We start from the raw sequence: 27,159 nt of genomic DNA on the forward strand, positions 1-27,159 counted from the left end.
CTATATCCGCCGACGCAGAACAACTTCCGTGCTTGATCTTGGGTAGATGAATGTCCGCCAACTAACCCAGCGAGATGCCTCAGGATTGGAGAGTTGAATATCATACTCGGTAATGAAAATCTCGACCACTGTTCTCATGATTGCAGCGGCATAGTATCTACCGGGACTTTTTCATTCCCATTATTATTGAAACACTGTAATGGAAAGAAAAAAGAAACTCACCAGGCCATACGTCCAGTCCCCCAGACTTGCCAATCGATCACATCTGTAAGCCGAGAACCTTTTCCAGACCCCACCATGCGCATTTCCGGATCTGATCCTAAAGAAGATGGCATATTCTTCAGAGCATTAAGACGTTCGGTATCCACAAATCGAAAACCATCGAACTTGAGCGGATCAGGGTAATTGGCTGAATCGCGCATCATCGCTCGGAGTGGCGTGCATATCCAGTCTCCGACTTGGATTTTGTGTCCATCTGGGAGCTCAAAGGGTTGCAGTGCTTGGCGACGGGTGCTCACTGTATAATTGAAATGTCAATGATATATAAAAATGTATATAAATGTTGATATACTTGACTCGACAGGCGTAGTACGCATTGACTCCTTGATAAAACTATCAAGCAGATCCATTGCTCCAGGCTCTGCACATTCGGCTCGTAGAGGCTCAATATATTCTGGGTGTAGACAAAGATCGTGTATGGCGAAACAGATCGTCTGTTTGTGTCAATATATCGGAACTTATCCTTCACAAATCCAGTTTATATTTACCGTAGAAAGCACATGGACAGACCCAAACCAAAGCGCCATTAATTCATGAACAATACGCTGAGCAGACCAGGGTTTTTGCTTTGGAGAGCATTCCATTACCCATTGAATGCAGTCTTTCTGTAATGAACATTAGACTTGGTCAGTATTCAGAATATATTGTAGTATGAGCATGGAAATACATGTGTTCTGATTTCATGGCCGAATCTCTTCATATCTCTCTCACGAAGCCGTTCTTCGGTGACGGCAACCAAATTGTCGTTTATCACGAGATGAGCCTTGAATTTATTTGCGAGGAAAGTACCAATTTTCCTATAGCTCGTGTTAGTCACGATTTAGAACATGGATAAGTCCAGCTCACGGTGCCATAAAGCACGGCAATAAGCGCATTATCTCAGCGACTAGAAGAGTTTTTTCAATGAAATCTACGGCTGATTTCATAAACTCTTGGTTTTGAGCTATCTGCTTTTAAGTATATGTTTGTTTCGGGTATAGGAAAGAAACATACCTAGTTCTTCTCCAAAGAATGCCAGTGCGTTGGAATATGCAACAACCGAGATGATCATCGAGTATAACGGAGCAAGGTGGCCCCCTATAGCAGAAAATTAGCACAGACGCCTCAAGCTGGAGAGACGAAGATAGAACCATCAATCTCAGGACAAGACTGCAACATCTGATCAAATTTGGTCACCATAGCTCGACGGATATCAGGCAAAATGTCCGGAACGTGATTGGTAAGGAGGGTCCGCAGAGCCCTAACTAACGGCGTGCCTTCGAGACCACGTTGATCAAACCAGTTAAAATTGTGCATTGTATACTTGGGTTGAAGCATCTATTTTGAAAAAAATCAGAAGATGACATTTTCTTTTTCATTAAATTTGTCAGGCAACTGACCTGCTTCGCCGCTGCTTGAAGTGACAAAACAGAGTCAGGGGCAGCGTCGATTGCTTTGATATGTTCAGCTGACGAGACGAAGAGATAGCGAGCGTCTGGGGCAAGTATTTCAAAAGGTGCGCCTTTAGTCTAATAGTTCTCTGTTAGTGCGTCTCGTTTGCTTATTTGGGGAGGGGGGGTATGTGTAGGTTACCTTGTCGTATCCCTCCTGAATTATGCTAGGACCCTTGAATAGAAACAGCCACGCCTTGCCTCGTCTTTTGAGAAAATCGAATGGATAGCACAAGAGTGAGATAGTTTTTGAGCGCATCTTCTTATTAAAAAGGGCATACAGAGCCATGACGGAACTGCAGACCAAGATAAATGTCAATGGATCGGCTGGTATTATGAGCGAAAGCATAGTGACTACGTGACAGTGAATTATCAATCTATTTATTTTTCAATTCACTTCGTGATAGCTAGATTCTAGATAAGATCAACAATTGTTTCCTTTTTATATCCCATATTGATATCCTTTCCATATCTTTACGGCGTCCAATTCCAAAACTTGTTGATACCAACAAGCCTGTCTTCAAAGCCTCAACCCAGTCAAGTTGGAAATAGTACAATATCCGGCCCCTTGTGTTAGAGCTCAGACTTGACACTGTGTTTGGTCGCCGTTTTATCCATCTTATCAATCGCTATTGGTATCTATACGGACAATGAATCACCAATATATAATAAGATGTCGATGAGGGCAATTTACCCAAAGCAGAATCTGATAAGATCTGATAAACAGGCCGGAATATAATGAATACTCTTGCAGATAGCCCCCAACCTATTAATCCCGAAACATAGACTCGGAAAATATCCTATAAATATCATTGATGTGACACCTGGTATGTTGAGTGACAAACCCCGAGTCGAGGTTCAGCAATGAACCATGATAAGTAACCATATCCGTCTTTTCACTTTTCAGCTGAATGTGTACTCTAACTACGTAACACCTAGGTATTGCCCTACTATGGTTCGTTGGTAGTTGTAATTGCAATCCAATGCATACAGGTAACACATTTATGATTCACATATGTATGGGAGATGCCCTTCAAAATGATGGGCTGAATCGTTTTCCTCTTCAGGCGCTAGCTCTACAACAAGCTAGATTTTTGTCTTATTTCATAAAATAGTGAATGGTATTTCTCTGGATAGATCTAAATAAGAATATCTTATAGAAAATAAAAAGATTAAACATCAAATAATCTGCCTTCACTATGGCTGATTTGTCAAACGTGGCCCTTGCACCCAACCCTAATGGCAGTCCTCCCAATTTCGTTAATCCACCGTCCCTAGAGAGTACAGTTCTCGCAGTTGGGGTTGTTTTTATTGCTATCAGTGGAACTTTGATTCTAATACGCTTGGCTACGAATTATAAATATACGGGAAAGCTAACTATCGACGACTGTGAGGGCCTTTCAAATATACCTAGGTAACATCAGGATACTGAAATGCCTACAGACCTCTGTGTTTTTGGAGAAATAGCGAGTATTGGATATTGGGTTGTAGTGTATAGTTGTGAGTTGTTGATTTCCTTCGTGGTGATGATTTCTGACAGCCAATCGAATACTAGTCACGAGAGACGGCGCAGGGAGGCATACCTGGGATGTTCCTGCCAGTATAGTAACCAAATCATTCATCAAGGTAAAATGCCTAAGCAGTTTAAGAAAGACGGTGTCATTGACCTCAAGAAGAGACAATTTGTCCAGCAAATGCTCATTGCTCCAACATTATGGGCAACCAAAGCATCGGTTCTGGCACTTTATCTACGAAACTTCCGAATTATCCAATGGATGCGCGTCTCTTGCTGGATTCTTCTTGTCGTTCTGTTCTTATTCTATGGATCTAACATTGCCATTGCTGCAGTTTACTGCATTCCTAGAAACGGAGAGGCATGGGACAGTACTGCATTCGAGAGATGTGCTAGCCCCATCACATCAACCGTTGTCATTGGAGTTTTTGCTGTGGTTGCTGACCTGATCATCTTTATGATGCCTTTACCTATCATATTTCGACTGCGACTTACTCAGCAAAAGAAGATTGGGCTGGGGATTGTGTTTTCCGTAGGGTTGCTGTAAGCTTTTCTTATGGAGGTGGCATCACTGAAAGCTAACTCATTTGAATACTGATATAGAACGGTGATCACCAGCATTGTTTCACTAGTCTTCCGAGTCCGCGTGTTTCTCGGACACGATCCCATATGGGCTGGCATTACCCTCGCAATCACAACGTGAGTTGAAGTATATCATATTGACATTGACCCGTAGTAACGATTCATGGGACCCCTAGATTTGCTGAAATTTTCGGAACCATCATAGTTAGCTGCGCACCAGGCTTGTACTCCTTCTGGTTGAAATATGTCATGCAAAGTCGATTTTATTTGAAAGTTCAATCAAGTATTTCATAACTGGAATCACGGCCAAACCTCGTCTTGTATTTGCGGGTGAGAGCTTACTTATCTGCAGTCCATCGGCCACTTCAGATAAAGGAACTAATTTCATTCGATTGGAAATAATAGGAGATTTAAGCCAGAACTGGTAGAAGTACAAGAACAAGCTTGGCCACGTGATTTGATGTGTTCTTTATTGTAACGAGACAGTAACTTCCTTCCCCAACCACCACTACTAACCACTTAATCACTTCAGCGCTTTCGACTCCCAACTTATACTGCGACTTACTTACATCGATCGAATATTCTAACCAGAAATAATGTTTGAAAACTTCAACTTATTCCATGTGCCATCCCTCTTCGTTGCCACTGCCGTTACCTTTGGCGGCTTGATACCCTTCTTCAACGCCGAATACGCCATCGTTGAATTCGGTCTCCCACAACGCATCGCTAATTCCAAGCCAGCTCAGTCGGTGATGATACTGAGTTCTGCACGCGGCACCGCCATCGGTATCGCTCTTTTTACTTTCTATTTTCAAGGGAAACTGGTCGAGTTCGACACCGTTCTGACCATTTTGGGTGCTTACGTCGGCCTGGTAGACGGCTATGTCTGCCTGCGAGAGGATGTGCCTAACAAGGCTGTTTTCCGTACAGCTTCAGGCCTGGCAATTGCTGCATGGGGCTGGTTCAGCATGACGAGTGCTGCCTGAGTGATCTGTGCTACTTGTTTCTCTCTTCTCTGTTTCTCTCTTCTCTGTTTCAAACTCTGCCATCAGCCAAAGTTGTATGATTGCGGTGATCAATATGTGTGTGACTGTGCAATATAACAGTCACCTGGCGGCAGTGGCGGTCAGCTGATGAGCAGAAGGGGTAATCATGATTGACATGTCGTTGTTCCTATTAGGCAGCCTTTCCTGCACAGTTATTCGCCGAGACTCGATATGCATTCATTATTTTAAATAATGCCTATGGTATCTCTAGATACAAGCCGGAAGCGTTACAGGGGGAAGACAAGAGATTGCATTGTGTAACTACCGATAGCGCAAGACTTGACGGTGTTCACAACCCCCTGTGTAACAAATTCTCAATTATTGCCGGATCCCTCCTTCGTTAAAACACAAGAATACATAGAAGTATGACATTCTTGTATCGAGTATTGTTGACTTGACAAAAAAGGATATGGAAATCCATTTTCTAGTTGAATCAGAAGCAGAAATCATGGCCCAGCCATACAAAGATGGAGGAGGAGAAGATACCCCCCAACACACTCAAGAAGATGTACGCGATTTCCACCTACCCTGGCGAGTTCGGTGTGTCTTTATTATCCTCTGTCTCTTATCCTTCATGTCCGCCATCGACGCAACCATCGTGACCACGTCTTTACAAACCGTCACCCAAGAAATCGGCGGCCAAAAGCAATATGTCTGGATAGTAAACGCCTTTATGTTTGCCACTACTGTCCCACAGCCCTTTTACGGACAGATCGCGAACATATTTGGCCGCCGTCATCCGATGATAGTTGCCATTTCACTTTTCGCTCTGGGCAGCGGTATATCTGGCGGTGCGACGAGCGCTGGGATGCTCATTGCTGGACGCACGATTCAGGGGCTCGGAGCAGCAGGCCTGTATGTCTTGTCGGATATCATCATTTGCGATTTGGTGCCGCCTCGACATCGAGGTCCTTATTTGAGTGCTGTGCTATCAACCGCTGCTATCGGAACGACCATTGGGCCGATTATTGGTGGTGCACTGGCTGAGGCTCATTGGCGATGGATTTTCTGGATCAATCTGCCTGTATCAGCTGTGGGGCTACTGGAAATTATATTCCTCCTCAGAGTCAAACATGAGAACACCAGCCGGATTTGGAGACATGCCGTCTCGCGAGTCGACATTCTGGGCAACCTGATTTTCATACCTTCTATGTTTGCAATTTTCTTTGGTCTGATCATGGGAGGGGAGCAATATCCCTGGAATTCCTGGCACATCATCATCCCCTTGGTTCTGGGAGTTCTAGGATGTGTCATCTTTGCTCTTCATCAAGCATCGTCGATTTGCAAAGAACCTAGCACGCCGCCACGACTCTTCAAACATAGCACCTCTGCAGCGGGTTACATCATCATCTTTCTAGCCGCCGTAATTCTCCAAGCCATTTCGTATTTCTTGCCAACCTACTTTCAGGCTGTCAAGGGCACCTCGCCGCTTATGTCCGGAGTCGACTTTTTGCCGTTTGCACTTGCCATTATCCCGTTTGGTGGCATAACGGGGTGGTTCATGTCCAAAACAGGGTTGTATATCCCCATCCACTGGATGGGCTTCATTCTCACCGCTACAGGAGCTGGTCTCCTCTCAACACTCAACCAGGCATCCAGCCGGGGCGCTTGGATCGGCTACCAAATCCTTGTATCTGGCGGAACTGGCATGATCTTTACAGCCACTTTACCATCTACATTGGCTCCGCTGTCAGAGTCTGACGTTGCCGTTGCAACAGGGACATATTCATTTATCCGCTCATTCGGCTTGGTTTGGGGAGCCACGGTGGCATCGGTTGTATTCAACAGTCAAATAGACGCCCATCTCGGTTTAATCGCTGCGACGGATAGCGGTAACCCTCAGACGATAAGGGATGCATTGGCTTACGGGAAGGCATACTCATACGCGAGTGGTGGGTTTATTACTTCTTTGCCTGATGAAACACAACATCAGGTTGTTGACGTCTATGTCAAGGCATTGCGCGTTGTTTGGTTGGTTGTCACCGCTGTGGCATGTCTCGGCTTCGTTTGCGTGATTTTCGAAAAGCCTGTCGAGCTTCGAAAGGAGCATGATACTCAATATGGGCTGGTAGAGGATACGAAATATACAAACAAAGAAGGCATTATTGTCAATTCTTCTATTGATATCAATACGGTGGAACAGGGTTTGAGCGCTGCAAAGGGTGGGCAAGAATGATTGTTCTGGCACTGTTTCAGCAGGGGATAGTAAAGAATTTACCAAATTTTCACTGAGAAACTTGACGAATTTTATAACGGCAGGCTGAGGACTGTTTACCATACAGGTGGCACGCTGAGTATCTAGCGTTGCACATATCATTTATATACTAGGTATAAAAGATCAACATTCAAAGATTCATATCAAACATAAGAGATCCACGGCGGGAACACTCATCGTGCTCGGCTCATCTACATTGAAATCAAACCGATCCGGCATTTGCAGCCCTTCTCGCGCATAATTAGAAGACAGATATCGCACCACTGGCGCACCATCTCGCCACAACCACAAGTATTTTGTCTCCTTCTGCCACAATTCAAGCTCTGACCGCATCTCCTTGACGCTCCGAGCATACGCTGGATCAGCAGCCAAATTATGTATCTCTAAAGGATCATTTTCCAGGGTCAAACAATTCTTCCGATGGTCGACAGATGTAGTCCTTTAGGTTTCGCAGCCCAATCATGGCTGGTGAAGATGAATCTGCCGAGTTGCGCTTCCCTTCGAACGATAATGGCGCGTACAGATCCATAGAAGAAGGAAAGTCCAGTTTCCAGCAGATGTCTCGATGGTATTTATAGCTTTAATTACGCATATGTCTAGTGAGCCAATAATTTGTAATCTCATGGAAGGAGTGCGAACCAAATACGCGATCCCAACCTGGCTGTAAGGCAGTACTTGCGAGAATAGGGAGGATAGATCTTTCCTGGTGCTGCAGCCAGACCTTCATATCCGGCCCAGTCAAGAAACGTGGGCAAGATATCGGTATATGGTATCAAATTGTGATTAACCGAGCCTTTCACGTCAGCACTGGGTACTCGTACCTAGAAAGGCAGCCGTACACAAGCATCAAACAGCGTTGTCTTTGAGCTCACGAATGGTGGGCCATTGTCGCTGAGAAACAAGACAAGCGTGTTGTCCGCTAACTGTGCCCTTTCTAATGCGTCGAGAATCAAACCAACTCCATGGTCCATACGATGAATAGCTCGGTAGTATTCAGCTAGTTTCTGACGAACCGGTGGTATATCGCTCAGAAAGGACGGCACCACAACCTCATCAGGACTGAGAATGCGATCTTTCAGTCAGGGGTCGTGTTTGCCCTCCACATTGTCAAAACATCCTCGTTTTTGCAATTGGCGATGAGGTCCACGAATCCGATAGTGAGGATGAATTGTTTCTCTTCTTTCTTAGCTTCCTCGGAGAAAGATTCTGCCCTGTCAGCTATCCAGCCACGTCTCTGGTTTCGCTCTCTTCTCGGATTTGCCAGGGGTATACGCTATCAGGACTTACAGCACCTCTCCCAGGATTCCAGTCTTGTACCCAAGCTGATTGAAAAACAGGGGTGCAGTCTCGACATTTGAAAACGTTTGGAAGCTATTGGGTACATGAGTCAGACCATAGCTTCCGGTCATGTGTGTCTGCAATGCTGTATGGATCACAGTGCGACTCCCACTACAGGACGCCGTACTGGCAAATGCCATGTCAAACTGAACCCCGGAAGCTGCCAAAGCATCGAGATTGGGGGTAGTTTGGACCGGGCAGCCATAGCAGCCGATCTGCTCGCGGCCCAGATCATCTGCGATCAATAATAGGATTTTTTTTCATTCATCTTTCTTGACACACCAAATCAGTTTACTCAATAAGTCATATTTGAGGTATGAACCGTTCCAAGGGGAAAATGTCGTGATTGAAAAGGCTCTCGGAATTCCGCCAGCCCTAAAACCCGAATCTTGTCGGCACCCGCTCGGCATCCGCACTCGTGGCGAGATGGGGAAAGGTATATATAGCTTCATTACCTCCACTGTTCACCATGTTCCCACGCTTCCAAGGTCAGGAGCAAATGCAGCAGATACGTTGGGCCTAAACCATCTTTCTCTGAGGCAAAGCTTCAGTGTGAGGCTCGCCCTCGCGGTGCTGTTGATTGCCCAGTTCAGCTTTGGATTCGACCAACAGGGCTATTCGTCCACTCAGGCCATGGCTTCTTTCAAGAATCAGTTTGGCTCGTACAATGCAAAGATGAAGAAATATACTTTGGATACAGTATGAGTGTCGTCCTTCAATAGCTGCATATTCTTGGGGCAGGCCGCAGGTAGGACAACAAATGAATAATGCTCCATCCGAATACTGATAGAGAACTTATATAGGAGTGATTATGGGGAATTTTATCAGTAGAAGATACGGCGGACGCATGTGCATGTTCTGCATGAGTATTCGGGCAATCATCTGTGCAACCATCCCCCATCACCCCGAGGACGTCCGACCAGATTTTGGTTGGTCGTGTGCCAAGCTGTGAGTCAAACCCCCATGAGTGACATTTGAGTTGAAGTTTGACAGTATTGGCATTCCAACAGACATCTACATCGGCATGGAGCTATCGGTAGTTTCTATCTTCCAATCCGAGATCGTCCCTTCTCATGCCTGCGGTTTTGTTGTCGGGACCTACCAAAGCAGTTCATATGTAAGTAGCACTCATTCCCATTATGTATTCTCCATGAATTAGTGAAGGAGCTAACCATCTTTTGAATTCAATTCGGGGGATTGGTTATCAACCTGATCTGCCTTGGAACCGGGTACCTTGACAGAGAGAAAAGCGTACATGATCCCATATGGATTGTTCTATCTCGTCCCAACACCAGTTGTGACACTTATTTGGTTCATCCCTGAGGTAAGGAGACCATTCTGACATCTGCACATGAAAGTATATTGATATGTTCCGCAGTCTCCTCGCTGGCTAATTATAAAGAATCGCCGTGAAGAATCCCTAGAAAGTCTCCACAACCTTCGACACGGCAAATTCGGTGAGGATGAAATCCAAAATGAATACAAATGATTATTGCCGGAATTGAACATGAACAGGAAAATAGTTCCTTTCTTGATATCTTCCGCGGATCGAACCTGAGACGTACTCTGGTCGTATGCGGTACTAATTTCTTCCTCCAATCCACTGGTCAAATAAGTACTTCTCTTTATGGAGCTCTGTTCGTCTCGGACCTTGGGACGGTCAGTCCATTCATCGTAACCGTTATAATTGCTATTTCAAATCTAACTGCATCGGGAATTGCGATGATTCTTACGGATCGAATTGGTCGAAGGTGAGCCTGCTATATCCTCAATAGAGTAGCAGTTAAGCTGACACCAGATAGGGCTCTCATCTTGATTGGTGCCTCTATCCAGGTTACCTCGCAAATGACCATGGGCAGTTTAGGTAATGCCAACCCATTCACTAAAAGCGAGAAGGCTGGCGTGGTCGCGATGATGGTTACCCGCCTTTGGATACAGTGTTGGTTGGGCAGCAGGTGCACATATTCTCAGTGTAGAATTTCCCAGCAATCAGGCTCGAGATATGACTTGTCGAACTGCTTCGGTCCTCAACATTGCCGTGTAGTATGCTCTCCTCTCCCCCATGTCGAGCATCCTCTAATCATTTAACTCTGAATACTATAGATTCGCCATCTCGTTTTCCCTCCCCTACCCACTTAACATTCCATACGCCAACCTTCATTCAAAAGTCGGCTTTTATATTTGCATCCATTGCATTTGTCTCGATTGGTATACGTACTTCATTCCAAATGTTGCTGGGTGGTCATTGGAGGAAGTCAACGAGCTGTTTGAGAGCGACACCCCATTGCGGAAGTCTTCAAAAGTTAAACTTCGGAGTGAAGGAGACCATTCTGAGGATTAATAAGCATGAGATTCAAATATTATAATCTCTCCATGACTACTTGAAGTACTTGATATAACTGTTAGTCATTCCTGGGATGACGATCACGTGCTTCTATAGCCCTAAGTACTTAGGACAGCTGTACCAGCGACAGATAAATGGAAAGATTCGGCCCCAATCTCGCACATATACAAGCACGTAGCCTCCCGAGGTCAGATAGTCTGACTGCAGGATTTATCATCTGTTTTGTGGTTCTGTGTTTCCCAATTCGTGATATATAGTCACCGACAGTATACACACGGATGTACTACTAGTAGTCTTGATATCAACACGCGAAGAGAATCGAACCTAAACCAGCATAAGAATCACGCATAAATACCTGAAGACTATCAATCTCAACAGCTATGCAATCATACATAAATACCTCTGTTGCCGACAATAAATTCTACGAGTAGATGTACTTCAAGGTTGCACAGCTCGATATCTGAAGAGTTAATATGCCATGCAATGAGTCCAGTTCGGAAACCGAAAAGACGCCACTGCTACCCGGCAGGTTTGCGATACATGTAGCTCATCTTCTCTATTGCACCTGTCAACGCCTTCTTGGTCTTAATCACTTGATGCTTATTGACTAGATCAATTCCATATATATATTGTACTCAGCCGGACCAACCGTAACCATCCACTATCGACTAGTTTCAGACATTCATAACTCTACCTAATCTGGAATATCACAGATACGTCAACTATTTCCAGCTCCTTCTTCTCCAGCCTGGTGTATTCTGACACCTCACACACAGGCAGGTGACCATCTCGCATCCTCACGACCTCCACACTGGTCATCATACAATATACGTACGTATACCCCGTCCTTGCTGCACCCCCTAATACCCCGTTTGATCAAATACATATCCATCCTGCATCGAACATCTATTCTTCTTCCATTCAACTCCCGCTATTCGTATTTCGGCAGGCCAATTGAGAACTTGACCGGCCTCAAATCCAGAATTCGGAAGTATTTCACCACGGCTAGGAGTCTAGGGCCTGCCAATGTTAGCTGGTATTGCGCGTTTGGTTGACAGGCACTTCCACTGTAGCTGCCCAGTGTCGTTGACAAGGGATGGGAGGCTGATGAGCATATCTGCAGGCATGCATTTCTGTGTATGTTATCCAGTATCTACGTATCTACACAGTTACCTGAAGGCAACAAGATTTCATTTCAAGAATATTCCAGCCAATCCCTAGATTCATGTAGATAATCTGCATAAGCGTAAAACTACATTCTTGATACTGATGTATTCAACCTACGTACTTGTGTATACGCAGGTGATGAATCTGGCCATGGCCCATGCCCTAATTCCGTAAACTAGGTTGTCGATACCCATGTATGTAAGAAGAACGCATAGATGTTGGACTAACCTTGATGTCTGAGGAATTAATACATCTCCACAGCATTGGGCCCAGAACCGATCAGTCTATTAGACGAAATCATGAGAGCATCTCAGACGGTTGACTCTGCCTGTATAGAACTGCGTGGACTTTGAGCATAGTAGGTATGTATATACTGTACCTAGAATATCTGGCCAGGTACATGATTTGGAGGTACCTATGCTCATAAAGCTACAAATACTCATCCTACAAACCGAACTAAGGATAAAAAAATATGAACCTTTATTTCCCATATTATTATATAATCTGCACTTTTTATAACAGGCTTTCCTTGTTTTCTTTCTCCTCTGGTGGTACAAAATCCCCACTCAATCAACTCAGTGACACACAAGTAACAAAAGACAAAAAAAAAAAAAAGACACTCTTCTTCTATCATTAAAAAGGGTGGGAGGTAGTAAAAGGATGCCTGTCACACCGCTCGGGTTCGAGAAACATATGTAGAGGGAAAAAGAGGGGGAAGAAAAGTATATTCTGAGGGAGGAAAACAGTCAAGGCAAAGAGAAATGAAAAACGCTCCGATGTTCGCCGGCCCAGGAATGTATAGCACATTAAATGAGTGATATCAAAGACAGGAAACAATTCAAAAGAGGCTCAACAATGCCATTCGAAAACCACAGAAGAGAGCCCAATATTAGATCATGGGCACCTTCTTATACGGCATCCCAAAGATGCAAAAGTGCAGACTTAAAAATGGAAACAAGGATTAGGCAACAAGAGACGAAGAAAATGCAAAAACAAGACGCAATTCCATCATGGCCGTGCCGTCGTAAAGAGAGCGTTGCTTTGATAATATCAAACCCGTTGAAACCGATTGCAAGGATGTCGAAAAAACAGTAGATGACAGGAATCATTCTGTGTTTTGCACATACTGTATTATAAGGCCCGAGATCTTATGCTGAAAGTAAAAGCAAAAGACTTCAACATGAGCCAAGTCATAGAATTGTGAAGGCTTTCATGGATGATTCAAGTCACAACAACTGATGAGCATGACCAGCTAATCTCAACCTGTTAATCGATTAGCGACGTGATGCAACATCAATCAAGACTTCCGACCCGTACCACAGCACAACGCTCTCATGGCCTTTTGCATGAATGTTGGTTCTGGTTCATTCGCCCCCTGGAGACCTGACATTTGTTGTGCGCTCGTTGTTCCTTGATTCGGTGTGGCGATACGACCGGGGAGATTGGCGTTGGAGTTCTGGAATTGAGCCTGAGTGGACGCTGTTGGTGTCGAGATTTCTTGGCCTAGAGCGCTCTGTCTCTTTCCCTGAAGACCGCCTGAGGCGCTTTGTCGGTCGCGTGTCTTGCCAGCTCCTGGCTTTGCTGGAGACGGAGGAGGGGGCTGCGCGGCGTTTAAACGATCAGCAGTGATACCAGGCCTTGATGGCTGACGGGCTTGCGTGCTGTGGAGATCACGAGCAGAGGTGTTTTGCATTTGGGCAGTGCCATGGGGGTGATGCTGTGATGCGTAAGGTTTGTATTCCCATCCTCTTCCGTTGTTCAATTTCATCCAATCGTATTCGCCATCCTCAACTTCTCCTGTATTTTTAAGAGCTTGTGTGAAGAGATCACGAAGGTAGTCGTAGTCGGGAGTGTCTTCGAAACCGAGGTTGCGAACGTAGGTAAGGTATTTATTGAATTCCTCTGCGAATGATTAGCAGAAAACAAACTACGAGACATATGAACAAAAGCATACCTGGATAGCCTTCACACAAATCCTTTACAGCAGTGGTCTGCTTCTTCTCACCAATCTTCTCGTACTTCTGCTTATTTGTCGCAGCCTTCAATCCCTGCCAGGGAAGACCTCCCCTCAAGAAGTACATAAAGACATGACCAAGTGCCTCCAAATCATCTCGTCGGGATTGTTCGCGCCCTAAATGGGTGTTGATACTCATATAACGAGCAGTACCTGACAATGACTTCCTCTCGCGATAGGGAATGTGTTGCTTAGTCTTTGGGTCACGGTATTGTTTAGCCATGCCGAAATCAACAACGTGGATAACATTAGCTGCTTTAGTTCCGGGACGTCCAATAAGGAAGTTATCGGGTTTGATATCTCGGTAGATCAAGTTCTTTTCATGTATAGTTTGAACGCGGGAGAGCTAAGCAGTGTTAACCGTGATCAAAACTGACCATCTGAATGACGTACCATCTGCTTGGCAACCATGACAACGGTCTTGATAGAGAATCGGCGATTGCAATGGTCAAAAAGATCCTCAAGACTGGGTCCTAGAAGATCAATCACCAAGATATTGTGAAGACCTTCCTGCCCGAAATAGTAAACATTGGGTATACCGGCTGGATTCATTAGCAGATTTCAAAGTAATAGCAGAATGGACCGAACATACGGCACCCGACAAGTATTTTGTATGTTCGATATTCATCGCGAAGCTGAGGAGCATCACTTTTGCGAGGTTCCTGGAATCCTCGTCAGTAGGCGGAACGTGTTTCCGATTGATGAAACATCTCAACATACAAACTTAATAGCGACTTGTTGGCTGTTCAACAAGTTTGTACCCTCAAAAATCACACCAAACGAACCCTCACCAATTTTCTTTCCTACTCGGTAATGTACTCCCACGACGTTGGACGAGGAGGATGCCATTGTAAACCGGGACGGGGCCAGAGGCGATTGACTGTCAGATTTCGGAAGGTCGGTAGAACGCTAGCAGGTAAACTGTAGCACACGGGGAGAAGAATCAGTCGACACAATTCAAGACAAAGATATAGACCTCGACGGTATCATGAGGCTCAAACCTACCAAGGTAGGGATGGTGCTATAGTCACGGTTTACAGTATCATCAAGCAATCGCAGCAACAGTAGATGCAATTGAACTAAATCCGCATCGGAATAGACAAGGTATATGACATGTGCTCGCGAAGTTGATCTGTTGCAGGTCGAAACAGCAACACGGACAGGTATTGGATGGAGATGACACGCGTGTGACAACTGGTTGGACGACGATAGGGGGACCACGACCGGAGAAACGGCGGCGACAACGGCAACAGCAGCAGTAGCAGCACTGGCTGAGCGAAAGGCGGACGAACCGCGCTGTGAAGCGGTCGGAGTGGGCGAGACAGAGGGTGAGAAAAGGTCGGTGATGGACAAAAGAAGAGGAAGAAGGAGAAGGAAGAGAAGAGGAGCGGATGGAGTTGGTCGAGCAGAGAGTAAAGGGAGTCGAGTCAGAGAAGTTCCAGCGGGTAGTTAAACTGGTTAGCGCAGCTTGGCAGGGCGGTCAGCTTGATTTACTCATCCACACCTTGTTGGAGTCAACAATAACTAACTTACAGAACAGGATCTCTATCGAGAACTCGAGAGTCGAGACACGCAGAGAAGAAAGAGAAAGAGAGAAAAGATGTAAGGAAGAAGGGAGAACTGCCATAGGTCAAGGGGGTGTGGTTAGGCTGTGGCTGCGTTCACAGCTAGTCTGAGACTGCTCTAGCCGTTGGGAATAATTAACTACTGCACCCTTCGCGTCTACTTGCTACGTTAGTGCGTCTAGTTATTGAGATGCGATCGAATCGTGGTGCCTTGAAGGTAGATGGCTTTGTCATTTGCTGAGTTTCTCTGAGCCTCTGATTGTCAAACTTAACACAGGACAGCTTCGTCTTGATGGAAGTATCTTTCCGAAGCAGGCTTATTTGCTGTGTTGGTGTCCATCACGTGAGTGTATGGAACTTGTTGTGAAATACCAATACGCTGTGGCTTGATAAATTACATACTCGTCTCAAAACACGGTCTTGGCGTCTGTACGCAATCTATGCTCTTCTTCCTGTTTGTCAAGATCAGATAAACTAACCCTCTCTGAAACGATTACATGTTCACGAAACGAATATCTTGTGGAAAGATAGTAAGAAACACCTACCCGAGGTTGACACGTACAGTGTGTTAGTTAGTATGGAGTTCTTTTGTAACTTCTCGGTATGTTAATCTAAACTGACCGCTTGATTCATCACGGACCATGGTTCTCCTTTGTTAACGGTCTACTCCGTAGTTAATCCACATGGATGCTAAGTAAGCATTTGTAAGTTTTCCGCATTACACACAAACAAGCAGGCATCCCGAATGGGTATGGCATCGTTAATGCTCTACTACTACTATCTAGGATAGGTTCCTCAAACTATTTAGGTGAGATAGATTGCTATGCTCCATTGCATTGCAAAATGAGCTTAGTTCATACCAAGACTGAGGCACTCATGAATTGTTGTGCATGACTCCCAATTCCGTACGATACAACCTCACAATTCCTTCTCATCAACATCTTCCGCTTCACTACCCAACTCTTGCTTGACGAGATCCTGATCACCGTCCTCATCCTCATCGTCCTCCTCTCCATCTTCGTCTTCGTCCTCGTCATCATCCTCCTCACTACTAGACCCACTCCCATCACTATCACCTTCACTACCAGGATCGTAATCTTCCTCCTCCTCATCTTCCTGATCCTCCAATTCGCGCTGCGCCTTTTGTAATTCGCTTTCCTCCTCCTCCTCCTCCTCCCCCCCCCTAGCTGCACCCGTAGCTTCAGTACCATTCTGCTCTCCGTCGACGGCAGCCTTGCCGCCATTCACATTGTACTTCTTTGCCCGTCTGGCTTCGGCAAGACTTGCGTCCTGGAGTTGATGGTTCTTGATATATGCGTCAATCCCGGCATAATCGGCCTGATCGATCATGGAGAATTCGAATTCCTGAGGTTCTTGGGTTTCGTCTACTCGCGTGCTGATGTTGAGGTTGAATGTGCGTTGTAGAACGGAGGTGTATGATACAGACTCGATATTGTCGAAGGAGAAGAATACTAGCGGCTTTTTGAATCCGAATAGTATTCCCGTAGAAAGGAAGAATAGGTAACCTTGTATACCAGTTAGCGAGCACATTCCTCTTCATCTCTGAGAAAGAAGAAATACCATCTTTACTACCCCTATGCGCTTTGACGTGATACGCCTTTTCGCCCTTACGGTGCGCTTCCGGTGTAGCGCTCACAAACTCCCGATCATCAGGGCGGATGACTTTCGTATGTCCAACAGTATCGTTCAACCAACGTCTCAAAAGCACTTCTCCGTTCTCATCGCTTTCTACACGTTGTCCGGCACCCGTAAAAGCGGCTTTCGCAGGACCATCGGCGATCGTGAATACCATCTGATCTGGAACCGAAGCGTTCTCAAGTACCGGCGTGACGCCATCTCCATATTTCGGGATAATGCAAAAATTCGTCTGACGTTGTGCTTTTTCCGGAACGGGGAGGCATAGTATATGCTCTATCGAGAGTGTGTAAGCACAAGCTTTGATTCATACTGTAGAGCATTTGGACACTCACGAATATTTTTCACCGGGATACCAAACTCAATCTCCTTGGAAGTTTGATTCCTCGCACGAAGATAGCCGCCTGCAGCTGTCATCTCCAGCGTCAATTTCTTCCTCTGAGGGACTGCAAAGGATACATCCTGTACGTAGAATTGTAGCGGACTATCGGCCTTGAGATCATGGAGGATACCAGTAGATGAAATCGCACCGCCAGCACCGGTATTTCCTTCCAACTTGCGTTTCTTGACCGCCGGTTCGTCTGAGATGGATTGACTACGCTGCTGCTGCGATTGCGATTGCAGCAATCTGTATGTGTATTGTGCGATATCTTGGAATAGCGCTCCGTGTTGAGGTGAGGCACCTGACGAAAAGAAAGAGATTAGTTGCTGCTTGATGCGAAGAATAAGGGTTATGCACTCACTAATCGCATCGTAAACACGTTTCCTCAACGACGAATCCGTCGCAAAAGCATTATCGATAATTGCATAGTTCACGTGTGTCGGAGGAAGTTGTTGATTTACCGTTGATTCTATAACCGGTAACGTTGAAGCATTTCTTGACGAGTTAATTGCCGCAAAAGCCATGATGAATCTTTTGCAAATGTGATTGTCATGGAATCGTATGTTACTATTTGGAGGAGTGAGAAAGTTAGGTGCTCGGGTGTTTGATATGATTTATTTACTCTAACTCTGGGGTTAATTGACAGCTAAGGTTCTATCCTTGGCGGCAAGCATACAACGACTACACAGCACAAAGGAGTCCAATCGAGAGATCAAAGCGGTATAAATACATGCTATTCCTTTAGAATATGTAAATAATAAAACAAGTACTCATTTTCTAAAATACATGGGATTGAAAGAAAAAACTATTTCAGTGCCCGTTCCGGCTGTCCCTTCCCAGCACCATTCTTACTGATGAACTGGGCAATAAAGTCTGAAGTAGCCTTGTCCATGATGTAATTTCCATTCTCATCCTTCTTTGACTGTCTGGTCGCAGCTTTCTGTTCCGCAAGCTTGGCCTTATATTCTCCGACGGGGGTCAACAACGTCCTCGACTTGAGGAACTCGGCACGGAGATCCTCTAGTTTGCGAGCTTCGACCCAGGCAGGATCATGTCGTGTTCGGTACTTGGAGTATTTGTTCCTTAATTCATCCATGACAGAGCTCTGGAATGGCGCCGTGTTGAGCGATGGTGTCCATGTCTCGTATTCCACTTCCTTGCGAGAAGTGTCTCCGTCTTCGTCGGTCGTCTGGTCGATCTTGTTCTCCTCCGGCCAAGGGATGCGTATATTCTCTCCACTGATATATCTAGTATGTCGAGGCGTGCTAGCGTTTGAACGAGTGAGGAACGGACCGGAACCGTGGACATGTTTAGCGACCACTTCGTATTGCCGACCATTGTCCTCAAGGGTACAAACTAAACGGACGTCATCGACTGAGATTGGTAGAGAATCCGTCGTAATCGGTGCACTGTTCTCGTCTTTCAAGTATGAGGGGACCCGGTAATCTGCCTACGTAGAACCGGGGGATTAGTTTTTGTGCTATTGCAAATTTGAGCATCAGACAACTTCAGCGTACCTGATTAAGATCACGACAGCGGAGACTCTCATTTTCAGAGTCAACCGTGGAAACCTCACATATCTTGCCCTGATCAGGACCTTTCAGAAGAACGACCCGATCGCCCGGGGCAATATTGATAAACGGTCTACGTAAATGTTTCGGAATTCGAGGTAAAAAAGTTCCTTGTGCATCGACAGCACCATAGGTGCTAGCCTCCAGACCTGAGTCTCTGCGCGGAGCAAGAGGACCCTTGTACCAATCTTCATGTCGTGTTTTTGCGGCTTGTTTTTGTGCATCAAGTTGTGCTTGTTGATATTGTTCACGTTCTCGAAGGTATCTCACGACATCGATACGTTCTTGTTTCTCCTTGATGATTCGCGCCTTGCGAGCCGCTTGATTGCGCGCAAGGGTTGTGCGTTGAATTACCTTTTGCATTGTGCCGGTAATTCTGAAGTGGTCAACAGGGCATCATGCAATTGGTGTTGTCCTTGGTGCTGGTGCTGTTGAGTTCAATCATGGAGAGCACCGGCAGAAATTTGGCTATTAGTCACGTGATGCCGCTTCAAAAATCTACTCCGTCTAGGGGCACTTTTACCGTCAAGTCTACTCAATTGATGACTACGCAGAGAACGAAGTAAGAATATCTTAATAATGCCCGATTCAACTCAGAGACTGGACAATCCAACAATTCCATTCCTGCTCGACTGCTTCATAGTCAACTGAGAACCGCTTGATTGGCCAGCCATATTCAATTCTCTGATTGGCTCGGGTTATCGTGATAAGAACCGTGCTCACCTGCACCGCCACACTTGCTGGAGCGTAAACAACTCCTTCTTTCGTCAACCAGAGAGATGTTGTCCAGTGTTGACGGTCTATTCTGGAGATGTACTCTGTAGACTTCACAGTTATGATAACGTCGAAGTCGAGGCTACGTCTGATCCCGGTGACACGTACGCACTACGTAGTCGTCCTACAGGGACTACGACCCACTACAGTAGGTCTCTCTGCGCCATGTTTGGCCAGGAGATTTAGTCGGTCTTGAATAGGTAATAGGAAGACTGTATATTCCCTTACCACAGTTGTGGTTTGTTTTGTATGTACGTATCAATAATCGGTAATCTACCAGGGATACAATACTGCAGTCAGTGCATATTCTTGGTGCTTGGGTTGAGCCATGAAAAGGAAAGAATTCGGACAACTATTATTGCAATCGTATTTTTAGAACCCCTTTCTCATCAAAAAGTTGGAGAGAGAAGAAAAAGAAAATAGAAATAGCATTTGCTCAGCCACAACCCAGGGGTTACGTCTTGTAAACGATGGTGGAAGAGTAAATACGGTACGAGTACACAGTCGTATCAATTTTGGCAAAGCCACACATACACAAATTTACATACCATAACAGAGATCAGCCACAGATGGTAAACAAAATACAGGTACCGACATTAGGGCTGAAGGCATCCTAACTGAGCTGCTCTTCTGATTGGCTCTTACATATCATTTCCTGGCTGGCCTGTATGAGACCTGTAACGTATCGTTGCCAATCCCTCATCAATAAGGAATAGGCCTGACCCCTAATACGCGTAATACAATACGTGACTGGATGCTTAGCCTCCCATACCAATCCAACTCTTACTTGCCTAGTCTGACTCCCCCAATCTCCATCCTCTCCTCTCGCAGTTGAAAACAGAGATCATCATCATCATCCACCTTCCATCCATCTAACAACACACTCTCAATCTACTATTTCTTCACCTATCTCCTGTGTGTGTCAGGCATCTAATTTTGACTTATTACTCGCCCTTTCTACAGCTGACTCTGATTTGTACGTGCCAACCCTTTTTCCCGTGGTCGCTAGTGATAAAGCTGTCGACAACAGCACATCCGTTATTCCCTCTATCTGTCACACGTCAACAACCGACACAGCTCAGCCTAGCAACCTGATCTTTGTCTACCTTTTCTTCTCCTTTTTTATTTTGAACACTTTCTGCTCGGCTGGATACTGATCGTTTGTATTCTGATAACTACAGAAACATGGCTGAGATCCGTCGCAAGCTCGTTATCGTTGGTGACGGTGCTTGTGGTAAGACTTGTCTCTTGATGTAAGTTCTGTCTCTGCCTCCATGGAGCCAGCCTCATCGGCCTCCCCAAATGGCAATACTAACATTAAACTTGATAGTGTCTTCTCCAAGGGAACTTTCCCAGAGGTTAGCAATCATCAACCCCCTCTCCTTCCGGTCATCGAGACCACGTGCCCGTCAGCCTCGTCGTGTTGCAACCGACGTACTCAAAGCTTGTTTACTCTGACACACTTTTGTATAGGTTTACGTTCCCACCGTCTTTGAGAACTACGTTGCCGATGTTGAAGTCGACGGAAGGCACGTTGAATTAGCTCTTTGGGATACTGCTGGTCAGGAGGATTACGATCGTCTCCGTCCCTTGTCCTACCCCGACTCCCACGTCATCTTGATCTGCTTCGCTGTTGACTCTCCCGATTCTCTGGATAACGTTCAGGAGAAGGTTTGTTTTTCTGACTAGAATAGTGTGTAAATGGATTATGCTGACTAGTGTCGATAGTGGATTTCCGAGGTCCTTCACTTCTGCCAAGGACTCCCCATCATCCTCGTTGGATGCAAGGTCGACCTTCGTAATGACCAGAAGACCATTGATGAGTTGAACAAGACCTCCCAGAGACCTGTCACCTCTGAACAGGTACGATAAATAAGATCCGTTCTAACTTACAACAACTAACATGATACACTTTAAAGGGCGAGGAAGTCCGAAAGAAGATTGGTGCTTACAAATATCTCGAGTGCTCTGCTCGTACCGGCCAGGGCGTCAAAGAGGTCTTCGAGACTGCCACTCGAGCAGCTCTCTTAACCAAGTCTCACAAGCCCAAGAAGCCTTGCAGTATTATGTAATCTAGCTACATTTTTCTTTCAAATGTTCAAGGTTTCCAGCGACGACGAACAAGACTGCTCAACGGGACTTTCTTCTTTCCTACTCGACACACAATATCCCCTCACTCCCAAATCGGAAATTTCGGTTTTTCTTTTTCCTTGAGGTTCCTTGCTTCCGATGATGGTCTAATGTGATTTTTCCGTCTGCATGTACTACCCTGAGATTTCTGTGGATAGGTTCTTGAATTGAATTCCAAGCGGGCACGATCCTCATGGGAATTCACATAGATTCAAGCTTTTGGTTCTGGTCATTCAAACAAGAAAGAAAGCCCACTGCTGCTTTCTTATTTCTTGGCTTTGATCTCCCTATGCCGAAAGGTGGTTTTCCTTCAAACCTTTTTTTTCCCTCTCTTTGTCTTGTCTTGTTCCGTCTCGTTTCGTCTTTTTAATTATGCTTTAGTGTTGTCTTTATTTGTCGTTGTCCCTTATATTCTTTCTCTTGATATTGATTTGCAGAATCTAAGGATGGCGTTTTCTTTTTTTCACTTTCCTTTCTCTTTTTCCTCTCTATATTCTTTAACTCAATTAGAATACTGTCTAAACGAAACCGAATCCAGTAAGAAAAAAAGAAAAAAGTATGAACCATTGTTTTCTCTAATTTCATGGTTTTAAGAGCATTGTTTTTCGAGATTGCCGAAAATCTACAGCTTGGTCGTTTACTGGATAATACCGAGAGTAGTATCATGCCCATATTCATATCGTATACTGACTATATGTAGCGTAAATAGAAATAGATCTATATCTCTCATGATCTCGAAACGAGTCTATCGATTCAAACTCAATAAACTCTCAATATATCGATGAGCATCAAACCCCAGTCCCTCCGTAAGTTTTCCCGAGCCCAATGAGACATCATTCCCACCACCTCCAGTCGCTGCAGCACCAGAAGATGATGCACCGCTCAGATCACGAAGAAATCTGATCCCACTGCTACTCTCGTGGGAATGTCGGGCACCGCTCCCACCAGAAGATGAAGATAGAGCGTCGGACGCTTTCCTGATCAAGAAAGCTTCCTTTGACGGATTGAGATGTTGCTGAATCCTATCTGCGGCTGTGGCTTGACCTTGCTGCTGCTGCTGCTGAGGTGGTGGTAGTTGTTTGGAGGCTGATGGTTCGTCACGAATCCGAACCCAGATTAGCCACCAGCCTCGACTTGTTTTGCAGGTTCGTTCCATTTCTAGCGGACGGCTTCGAGTTTCGATGTATGTGCTGAGGAATTGGCTATGGACATTCAGAGCTTCAAGGCGGGACCATTGCGGTTGTCGGTCAGATGATCCCAGTAACGAAGACGGAGAAGAAGAAGTATGGTTCACGCCTGGTTCGGGGATATTAGGGATAGATGATCGAACAGTCAGATTGCTGGGGTCGTAGACAAGATCGTGAATCGGGCTACTGATTGCGGAAGATGCGCGTTTCTTTTCGCCGGCGTCGCAGTCTGCGAAGTAGATTCTGCGGGCGACGTTGAGCGGGGATGTGGATGATAGGAGAGGTCGTTGTAAGGGGCCGAGTTGGTGGTGGATGCTGCGGTAGAAGGAGGGGAGGGTGAGAGATGGTGTTCGTAGATCGAATAGGAATGTGAACATGAATGGTTGGCGCTGTACTGTCAGAACTGGACTCTTATTTATATTGAAGTACTTACTACGTAGACCAGGACTTGAAGTTTTTTATGGACTTCCTCCTTAAATGTATCTGTTGACATCCTGTTAGTTTAGTCTCGTCGTAGGTGAAACAACATACCTTGACCGTTGTTATACGACGCCGACTCGACTGCCTCTACCTGTACAGTTCTTAATAGCGTACGCCTGTTGTTATCTTCCTGGTTCTGTGGAAGAAAGAAGACACTCTCATCGGGATTGTCATCGTCAGAGACTTCTTCCTCGAGGTCGTCTCTGAGACCGATGATGAACTTTCCTTGAGAAGCATCTCCGTCATTTTTCCTGGTAACATGTAAGTCTCCAAGTTATATGAAAACGGTATCCTGACATCACTTACTTTGGTTTGTTATCTTGAGAGCCGCCATTTTCGGTGCCGCCCTTTGCTGACCCTGTGGCCTCACTTGAAGCATTGGGTGAGATACCAGGAATTTTCCATACTGAACCATATCCCAGTGTGAGGTATTTCATGACCATTTCAGCACTGATTCCGCTATCTTCTGGCGTCTGATCGCCACTAGTTGTGTTCTGGACAGGCGGAGGAGTGCCGACAACCAACGGCAGCGGAATGCCTGGCGATTTCCTACCACTTTGTGACTCTGTTTTCGAGTTCGTTTTCTTTGGCCCAGTCGGTTGAGTTGGTGTAAGGGTAGTCGTTGCCTTTGGTTTAGGTCTTCTTCGCCTTCGTGACCGGCCAGAACTAGGGTTCTCATCAACCCCATATGCAGCTTCGCCGTATCTATAAATCCATTCCATCCAGTGGGATATACGCACCAAAGAACGTCTCGAGATAGCACCAACTCCCGAGAATATAACACCATCTGACGGGCGCGGAGTCTGATCCGATCCTAGCCAGACACGTAGTTCAGCCTGTTCTTTACCAGAAGTCCCCTTTACCGGTGATGTTGGCGGTTGAGTCGGTGCATCTCCGAAGCGAGAGACGACAAGATCAACGAGACCATTTGTTCGCGAGACAAAATCTTCAAGAACTTCTCTTTCCCCACTACCCCATTCCTCTTCACCTACACCAATACCGAGCTCTCCGCCTACAGCTAATTTGACGCCATTGAACAGGTCTACGGCTGGGTTGCCGTTGAGAAGTACGAGCCAGTGACGGACAAATCTGTTCCAGAAACGACCGAGCAATTTGCAGAAGGGTTCTCTTCCAACTCGTCCATAGAGGCTTTCTAGGGAATCGCTATGATGTAACAGGAATATCGAATGCGCTCGTCGAAGTTGTTGGATTAAGGACTGAGGTGGATATATTTCTCGTGAAGAGTACTCGATTGATGTAGAGGTTTCTGAAGATGCATTGGCGGCACTGGGGGATGATATTCGAGTGAAATCTATTGACTGTATCCAATCAGTGAGCTTTGAACATCATACAGTCCCAAAATCACTCACAGCTAATATCCACCAGTCGCTTTCGAGTTCATCCAGAACAATCCGTGACTTCTCAGTCTCAACGCTATCAACAGGACGACCATTGGAGAAATTTCTGCACCCATATAACAACCATTAGCCAGTTCACTTTTGCCTTCCGAGGCATCATTCCTAGGCACACAAGCCTACTTTGCAAAATTTACCATGCCCTGCGCCAGGCCAATTTTGCGCAATCTCTCGTTTGTCTCGTCCTTGTTATTGTGTTGCTCTGAGGAAGAGTCATTTGACGAAGCATTTCCGCCGTTCGATGATCGACTAGCTGCAGAATAGTAAAACACAATTTGGTCCTGGAGCGTTTCGTCTGTTGTTCCCAAGGAGGGGTTGTAGATGGTGAGGAACCCGAGTTGCGCGGGAATCACAGAGAGAGTTTCGTTGTCGTTCATATCATATTCGGGTGCGCACACGACCGCCGTCGACTATATTAACCATAAATCGGTTATATTTTCAGTCGAAGAGGTGGTTGTCGGTGTTGTCGTTGCGCAACGTCATTTTTGGGATTGAATGCGGAGAGCTCAAGACTTTCGGCAGTTCCGCAGTTTAGCTTCCGCGCGTCGAGATCAGCTCGCGTGTCCCTGAGGGCTTCTTGTCGTGGTCACAAGCTTTTTATATCAGACTAGAAATGTCGTCTTACAGATATTCTGCTATATATATTCTGCGCAATCAATTACAATGCAGCCGCACGATCGGACGTCGATGGTACTCGGACAAGTCGATTGATCCCCTTCGCATACTGTTCTGTGGCTCCGACGAATTCAGTGTTGCTTCTTTAGAAGCTCTCCGCGCCGAACAGTTACGATCTCCGCAGTTGATAAAGTCGATTGACGTTGTATGTCGACCGGGGAAGAGGGTTGGTCGGGGCTTGAAACAGATTCGCGAAGGTAGCAATCGCTTTGAGGAGTATTACAGGACAGAATGCTGACTGGTGATAGTTCCGATCAAAACGACTGCATCGAAGCTTGACCTGAGAATACACGAACTAGATACCTTCAAAGGATGGACTGTAAGTTGGGAATTCATCCTAACGGAATTAGACTTACTAATATGAACAGCCTGATGGGCCAATTGACCTGATTATCGCTGTGTCTTTCGGCCTGTTCGTTCCCTCTCGATTACTTACAGCCGCAAAGTACGGAGGCGTCAATGTCCATCCTTCATTACTCCCAGAGTAAGTCTCCCGTTGAATATATCTGGCTGCTCTTTTTAACATTTTCAAATATTTCAGCCTTCGAGGTCCAGCACCTATACATCATACCCTCCTCTCCGGACGAAGGACAACGGGAATAACACTTCAAACCCTCCACCACAAACATTTTGATCACGGAATTATACTAGACCAAACCCCTGCACCAGGCATCCCCGTCCCCAATCTAGAGTATTGCACGGTACCTGAACTATTGGGATTTCTCGCACCGAAGGGCGCAGAAATGCTGATCAACGGAATCCGCAATCGTGTATTCGTGCCTCCATTGAAGGAAGTCAACTCTCAGGTCAATAAACTCAATTCCAAAAGTCCTATACACGCCGCAAAGGTAACACCGGAAGATCGCCATATAAAATGGAAAGAATGGACTTGGACTGATATCAACCGTCGGCAACGAGTCTTGAGTTCCCTGTGGAACAAAGCACTCATTCCAGCCCAAAAACCGTCTGCAGATGATCCAAAGAACTTCCAGTGGAAGAGAGTCATCTTCGACGAAATTGAGGGAATTTCGCAGGATAGTGTTCCCAAAAGTCAATGGCTTTCATTGCTGCCAGGGGTACCATTTATCCCCAAACCAACTGAAAGCAACTCCCGCGACAGCGCATTATACGTCTATACTGCAGATGGCAAACTATTACGTCTAAACAAATTAAAGGTCGAAGGGGGGAAGTTCAATAATGCGCTTATTGCTGCTCAAAAGGCTCATATGTTCTCCCCGAAGAGTTTTCGTGCTACGGATGCTGAGTTTAGCTTGTTTTATAATCCTTTGTGTTGAAAGTTGAGATACCCTTGCATTATATCTATATGCACACTTGTTATGAGTTGTTTATAGATATATGCAGAGCATTGTAACCTAGTGTATATGTTTGAATGTAC

At 45.6% G+C, this 27,159-nt stretch overlaps 10 protein-coding genes and 1 pseudogene across 10 annotated transcripts, besides 4 other annotated features; 5 read left to right on the forward strand and 6 right to left on the reverse strand.

The window, feature by feature from the left end:
- TSTA_072120 (cytochrome P450, putative) lies at positions 1–1,998 on the reverse strand (the record flags this gene model as incomplete). The annotated part of the gene is made up of 10 exons (XM_002341166.1): positions 1–166; positions 223–517; positions 572–713; positions 768–884; positions 947–1,076; positions 1,126–1,222; positions 1,273–1,356; positions 1,410–1,596; positions 1,659–1,787; positions 1,852–1,998. 10 exons carry the CDS (start codon positions 1,996–1,998, stop codon positions 1–3), a joined length of 1,494 nt encoding a protein of 497 aa, XP_002341207.1.
- Positions 1,999–2,908: 910 nt separating this feature from the next.
- TSTA_072130 (uncharacterized protein) lies at positions 2,909–3,925 on the forward strand (the record flags this gene model as incomplete). Its single annotated transcript, XM_002341167.1, has 3 exons — positions 2,909–3,123; positions 3,208–3,765; positions 3,826–3,925. The coding sequence occupies 3 exons, from the start codon at positions 2,909–2,911 to the stop codon at positions 3,923–3,925; spliced, it is 873 nt and encodes a 290-aa protein (XP_002341208.1).
- A 475-nt stretch (positions 3,926–4,400) lies between these two features.
- Positions 4,401–7,026, forward strand: TSTA_072140 (efflux pump antibiotic resistance protein, putative; the record flags this gene model as incomplete). Its single annotated transcript, XM_002341168.1, has 4 exons — positions 4,401–4,779; positions 4,911–4,950; positions 5,062–5,189; positions 5,279–7,026. The coding sequence occupies 4 exons, from the start codon at positions 4,401–4,403 to the stop codon at positions 7,024–7,026; spliced, it is 2,295 nt and encodes a 764-aa protein (XP_002341209.1).
- Positions 7,027–7,204: 178 nt separating this feature from the next.
- TSTA_072150 lies at positions 7,205–8,638 on the reverse strand (annotated as a pseudogene).
- Positions 8,639–8,829: 191 nt separating this feature from the next.
- On the forward strand, positions 8,830–10,769 carry TSTA_072160 (sugar transporter, putative; the record flags this gene model as incomplete). Its single annotated transcript, XM_002341169.1, has 8 exons — positions 8,830–9,102; positions 9,126–9,151; positions 9,238–9,351; positions 9,397–9,520; positions 9,647–9,727; positions 9,919–10,154; positions 10,206–10,446; positions 10,572–10,769. The coding sequence occupies 8 exons, from the start codon at positions 8,830–8,832 to the stop codon at positions 10,767–10,769; spliced, it is 1,293 nt and encodes a 430-aa protein (XP_002341210.1).
- Positions 10,770–12,817: 2,048 nt separating this feature from the next.
- On the reverse strand, positions 12,818–14,777 carry TSTA_072170 (casein kinase, putative; the record flags this gene model as incomplete). Its single annotated transcript, XM_002341170.1, has 6 exons — positions 12,818–13,177; positions 13,232–13,816; positions 13,869–14,274; positions 14,322–14,470; positions 14,521–14,590; positions 14,649–14,777. 6 exons carry the CDS (start codon positions 14,775–14,777, stop codon positions 13,173–13,175), a joined length of 1,344 nt encoding a protein of 447 aa, XP_002341211.1. The 3' UTR covers positions 12,818–13,172.
- A 378-nt stretch (positions 14,778–15,155) lies between these two features.
- Positions 15,156–15,195: a microsatellite.
- Positions 15,196–16,361: 1,166 nt separating this feature from the next.
- TSTA_072180 (negative regulator of DNA transposition (Rtt106), putative) lies at positions 16,362–18,055 on the reverse strand (the record flags this gene model as incomplete). Its single annotated transcript, XM_002341171.1, has 4 exons — positions 16,362–17,019; positions 17,075–17,425; positions 17,485–17,832; positions 17,893–18,055. The coding sequence occupies 4 exons, from the start codon at positions 18,053–18,055 to the stop codon at positions 16,412–16,414; spliced, it is 1,470 nt and encodes a 489-aa protein (XP_002341212.1). The 3' UTR covers positions 16,362–16,411.
- Positions 16,469–16,618: a microsatellite.
- Positions 16,650–16,676: a microsatellite.
- Positions 18,056–18,237: 182 nt separating the features above from the next.
- TSTA_072190 (KOW motif domain protein) lies at positions 18,238–19,529 on the reverse strand. Its single transcript, XM_002341172.1, has 2 exons — positions 19,049–19,529; positions 18,238–18,981 (listed from the first exon to the last, which is right to left on the reverse strand). The coding sequence occupies exons 1-2, from the start codon at positions 19,463–19,465 to the stop codon at positions 18,337–18,339; spliced, it is 1,062 nt and encodes a 353-aa protein (XP_002341213.1). The 5' UTR covers positions 19,466–19,529; the 3' UTR covers positions 18,238–18,336.
- Positions 19,530–20,694: 1,165 nt separating this feature from the next.
- Positions 20,695–22,606, forward strand: TSTA_072200 (Rho GTPase Rho1). The gene is made up of 6 exons (XM_002341173.1): positions 20,695–20,852; positions 21,058–21,129; positions 21,207–21,234; positions 21,350–21,547; positions 21,605–21,739; positions 21,796–22,606. The coding sequence occupies exons 2-6, from the start codon at positions 21,062–21,064 to the stop codon at positions 21,946–21,948; spliced, it is 582 nt and encodes a 193-aa protein (XP_002341214.1). The 5' UTR covers positions 20,695–20,852; positions 21,058–21,061; the 3' UTR covers positions 21,949–22,606.
- Positions 22,340–22,410: a microsatellite.
- A 59-nt stretch (positions 22,607–22,665) lies between the features above and the next one.
- On the reverse strand, positions 22,666–25,465 carry TSTA_072210 (uncharacterized protein; the record flags this gene model as incomplete). The annotated part of the gene is made up of 5 exons (XM_002341175.1): positions 22,666–23,596; positions 23,725–23,924; positions 23,980–24,992; positions 25,044–25,137; positions 25,212–25,465. 5 exons carry the CDS (start codon positions 25,463–25,465, stop codon positions 22,752–22,754), a joined length of 2,406 nt encoding a protein of 801 aa, XP_002341216.1. The 3' UTR covers positions 22,666–22,751.
- Positions 25,309–27,058, forward strand: TSTA_072220 (methionyl-tRNA formyltransferase family protein, putative; the record flags this gene model as incomplete). The annotated part of the gene is made up of 4 exons (XM_002341174.1): positions 25,309–25,960; positions 26,012–26,082; positions 26,132–26,247; positions 26,305–27,058. Exons 1-4 carry the CDS (start codon positions 25,702–25,704, stop codon positions 27,056–27,058), a joined length of 1,200 nt encoding a protein of 399 aa, XP_002341215.1. The 5' UTR covers positions 25,309–25,701.
- Positions 27,059–27,159: the final 101 nt, after the last annotated feature.

This window comes from Talaromyces stipitatus, genomic scaffold (genome assembly GCF_000003125.1).
Source record: "Talaromyces stipitatus ATCC 10500 scf_1105507295523 genomic scaffold, whole genome shotgun sequence".
Taxonomy (NCBI): domain Eukaryota; kingdom Fungi; phylum Ascomycota; class Eurotiomycetes; order Eurotiales; family Trichocomaceae; genus Talaromyces; species Talaromyces stipitatus.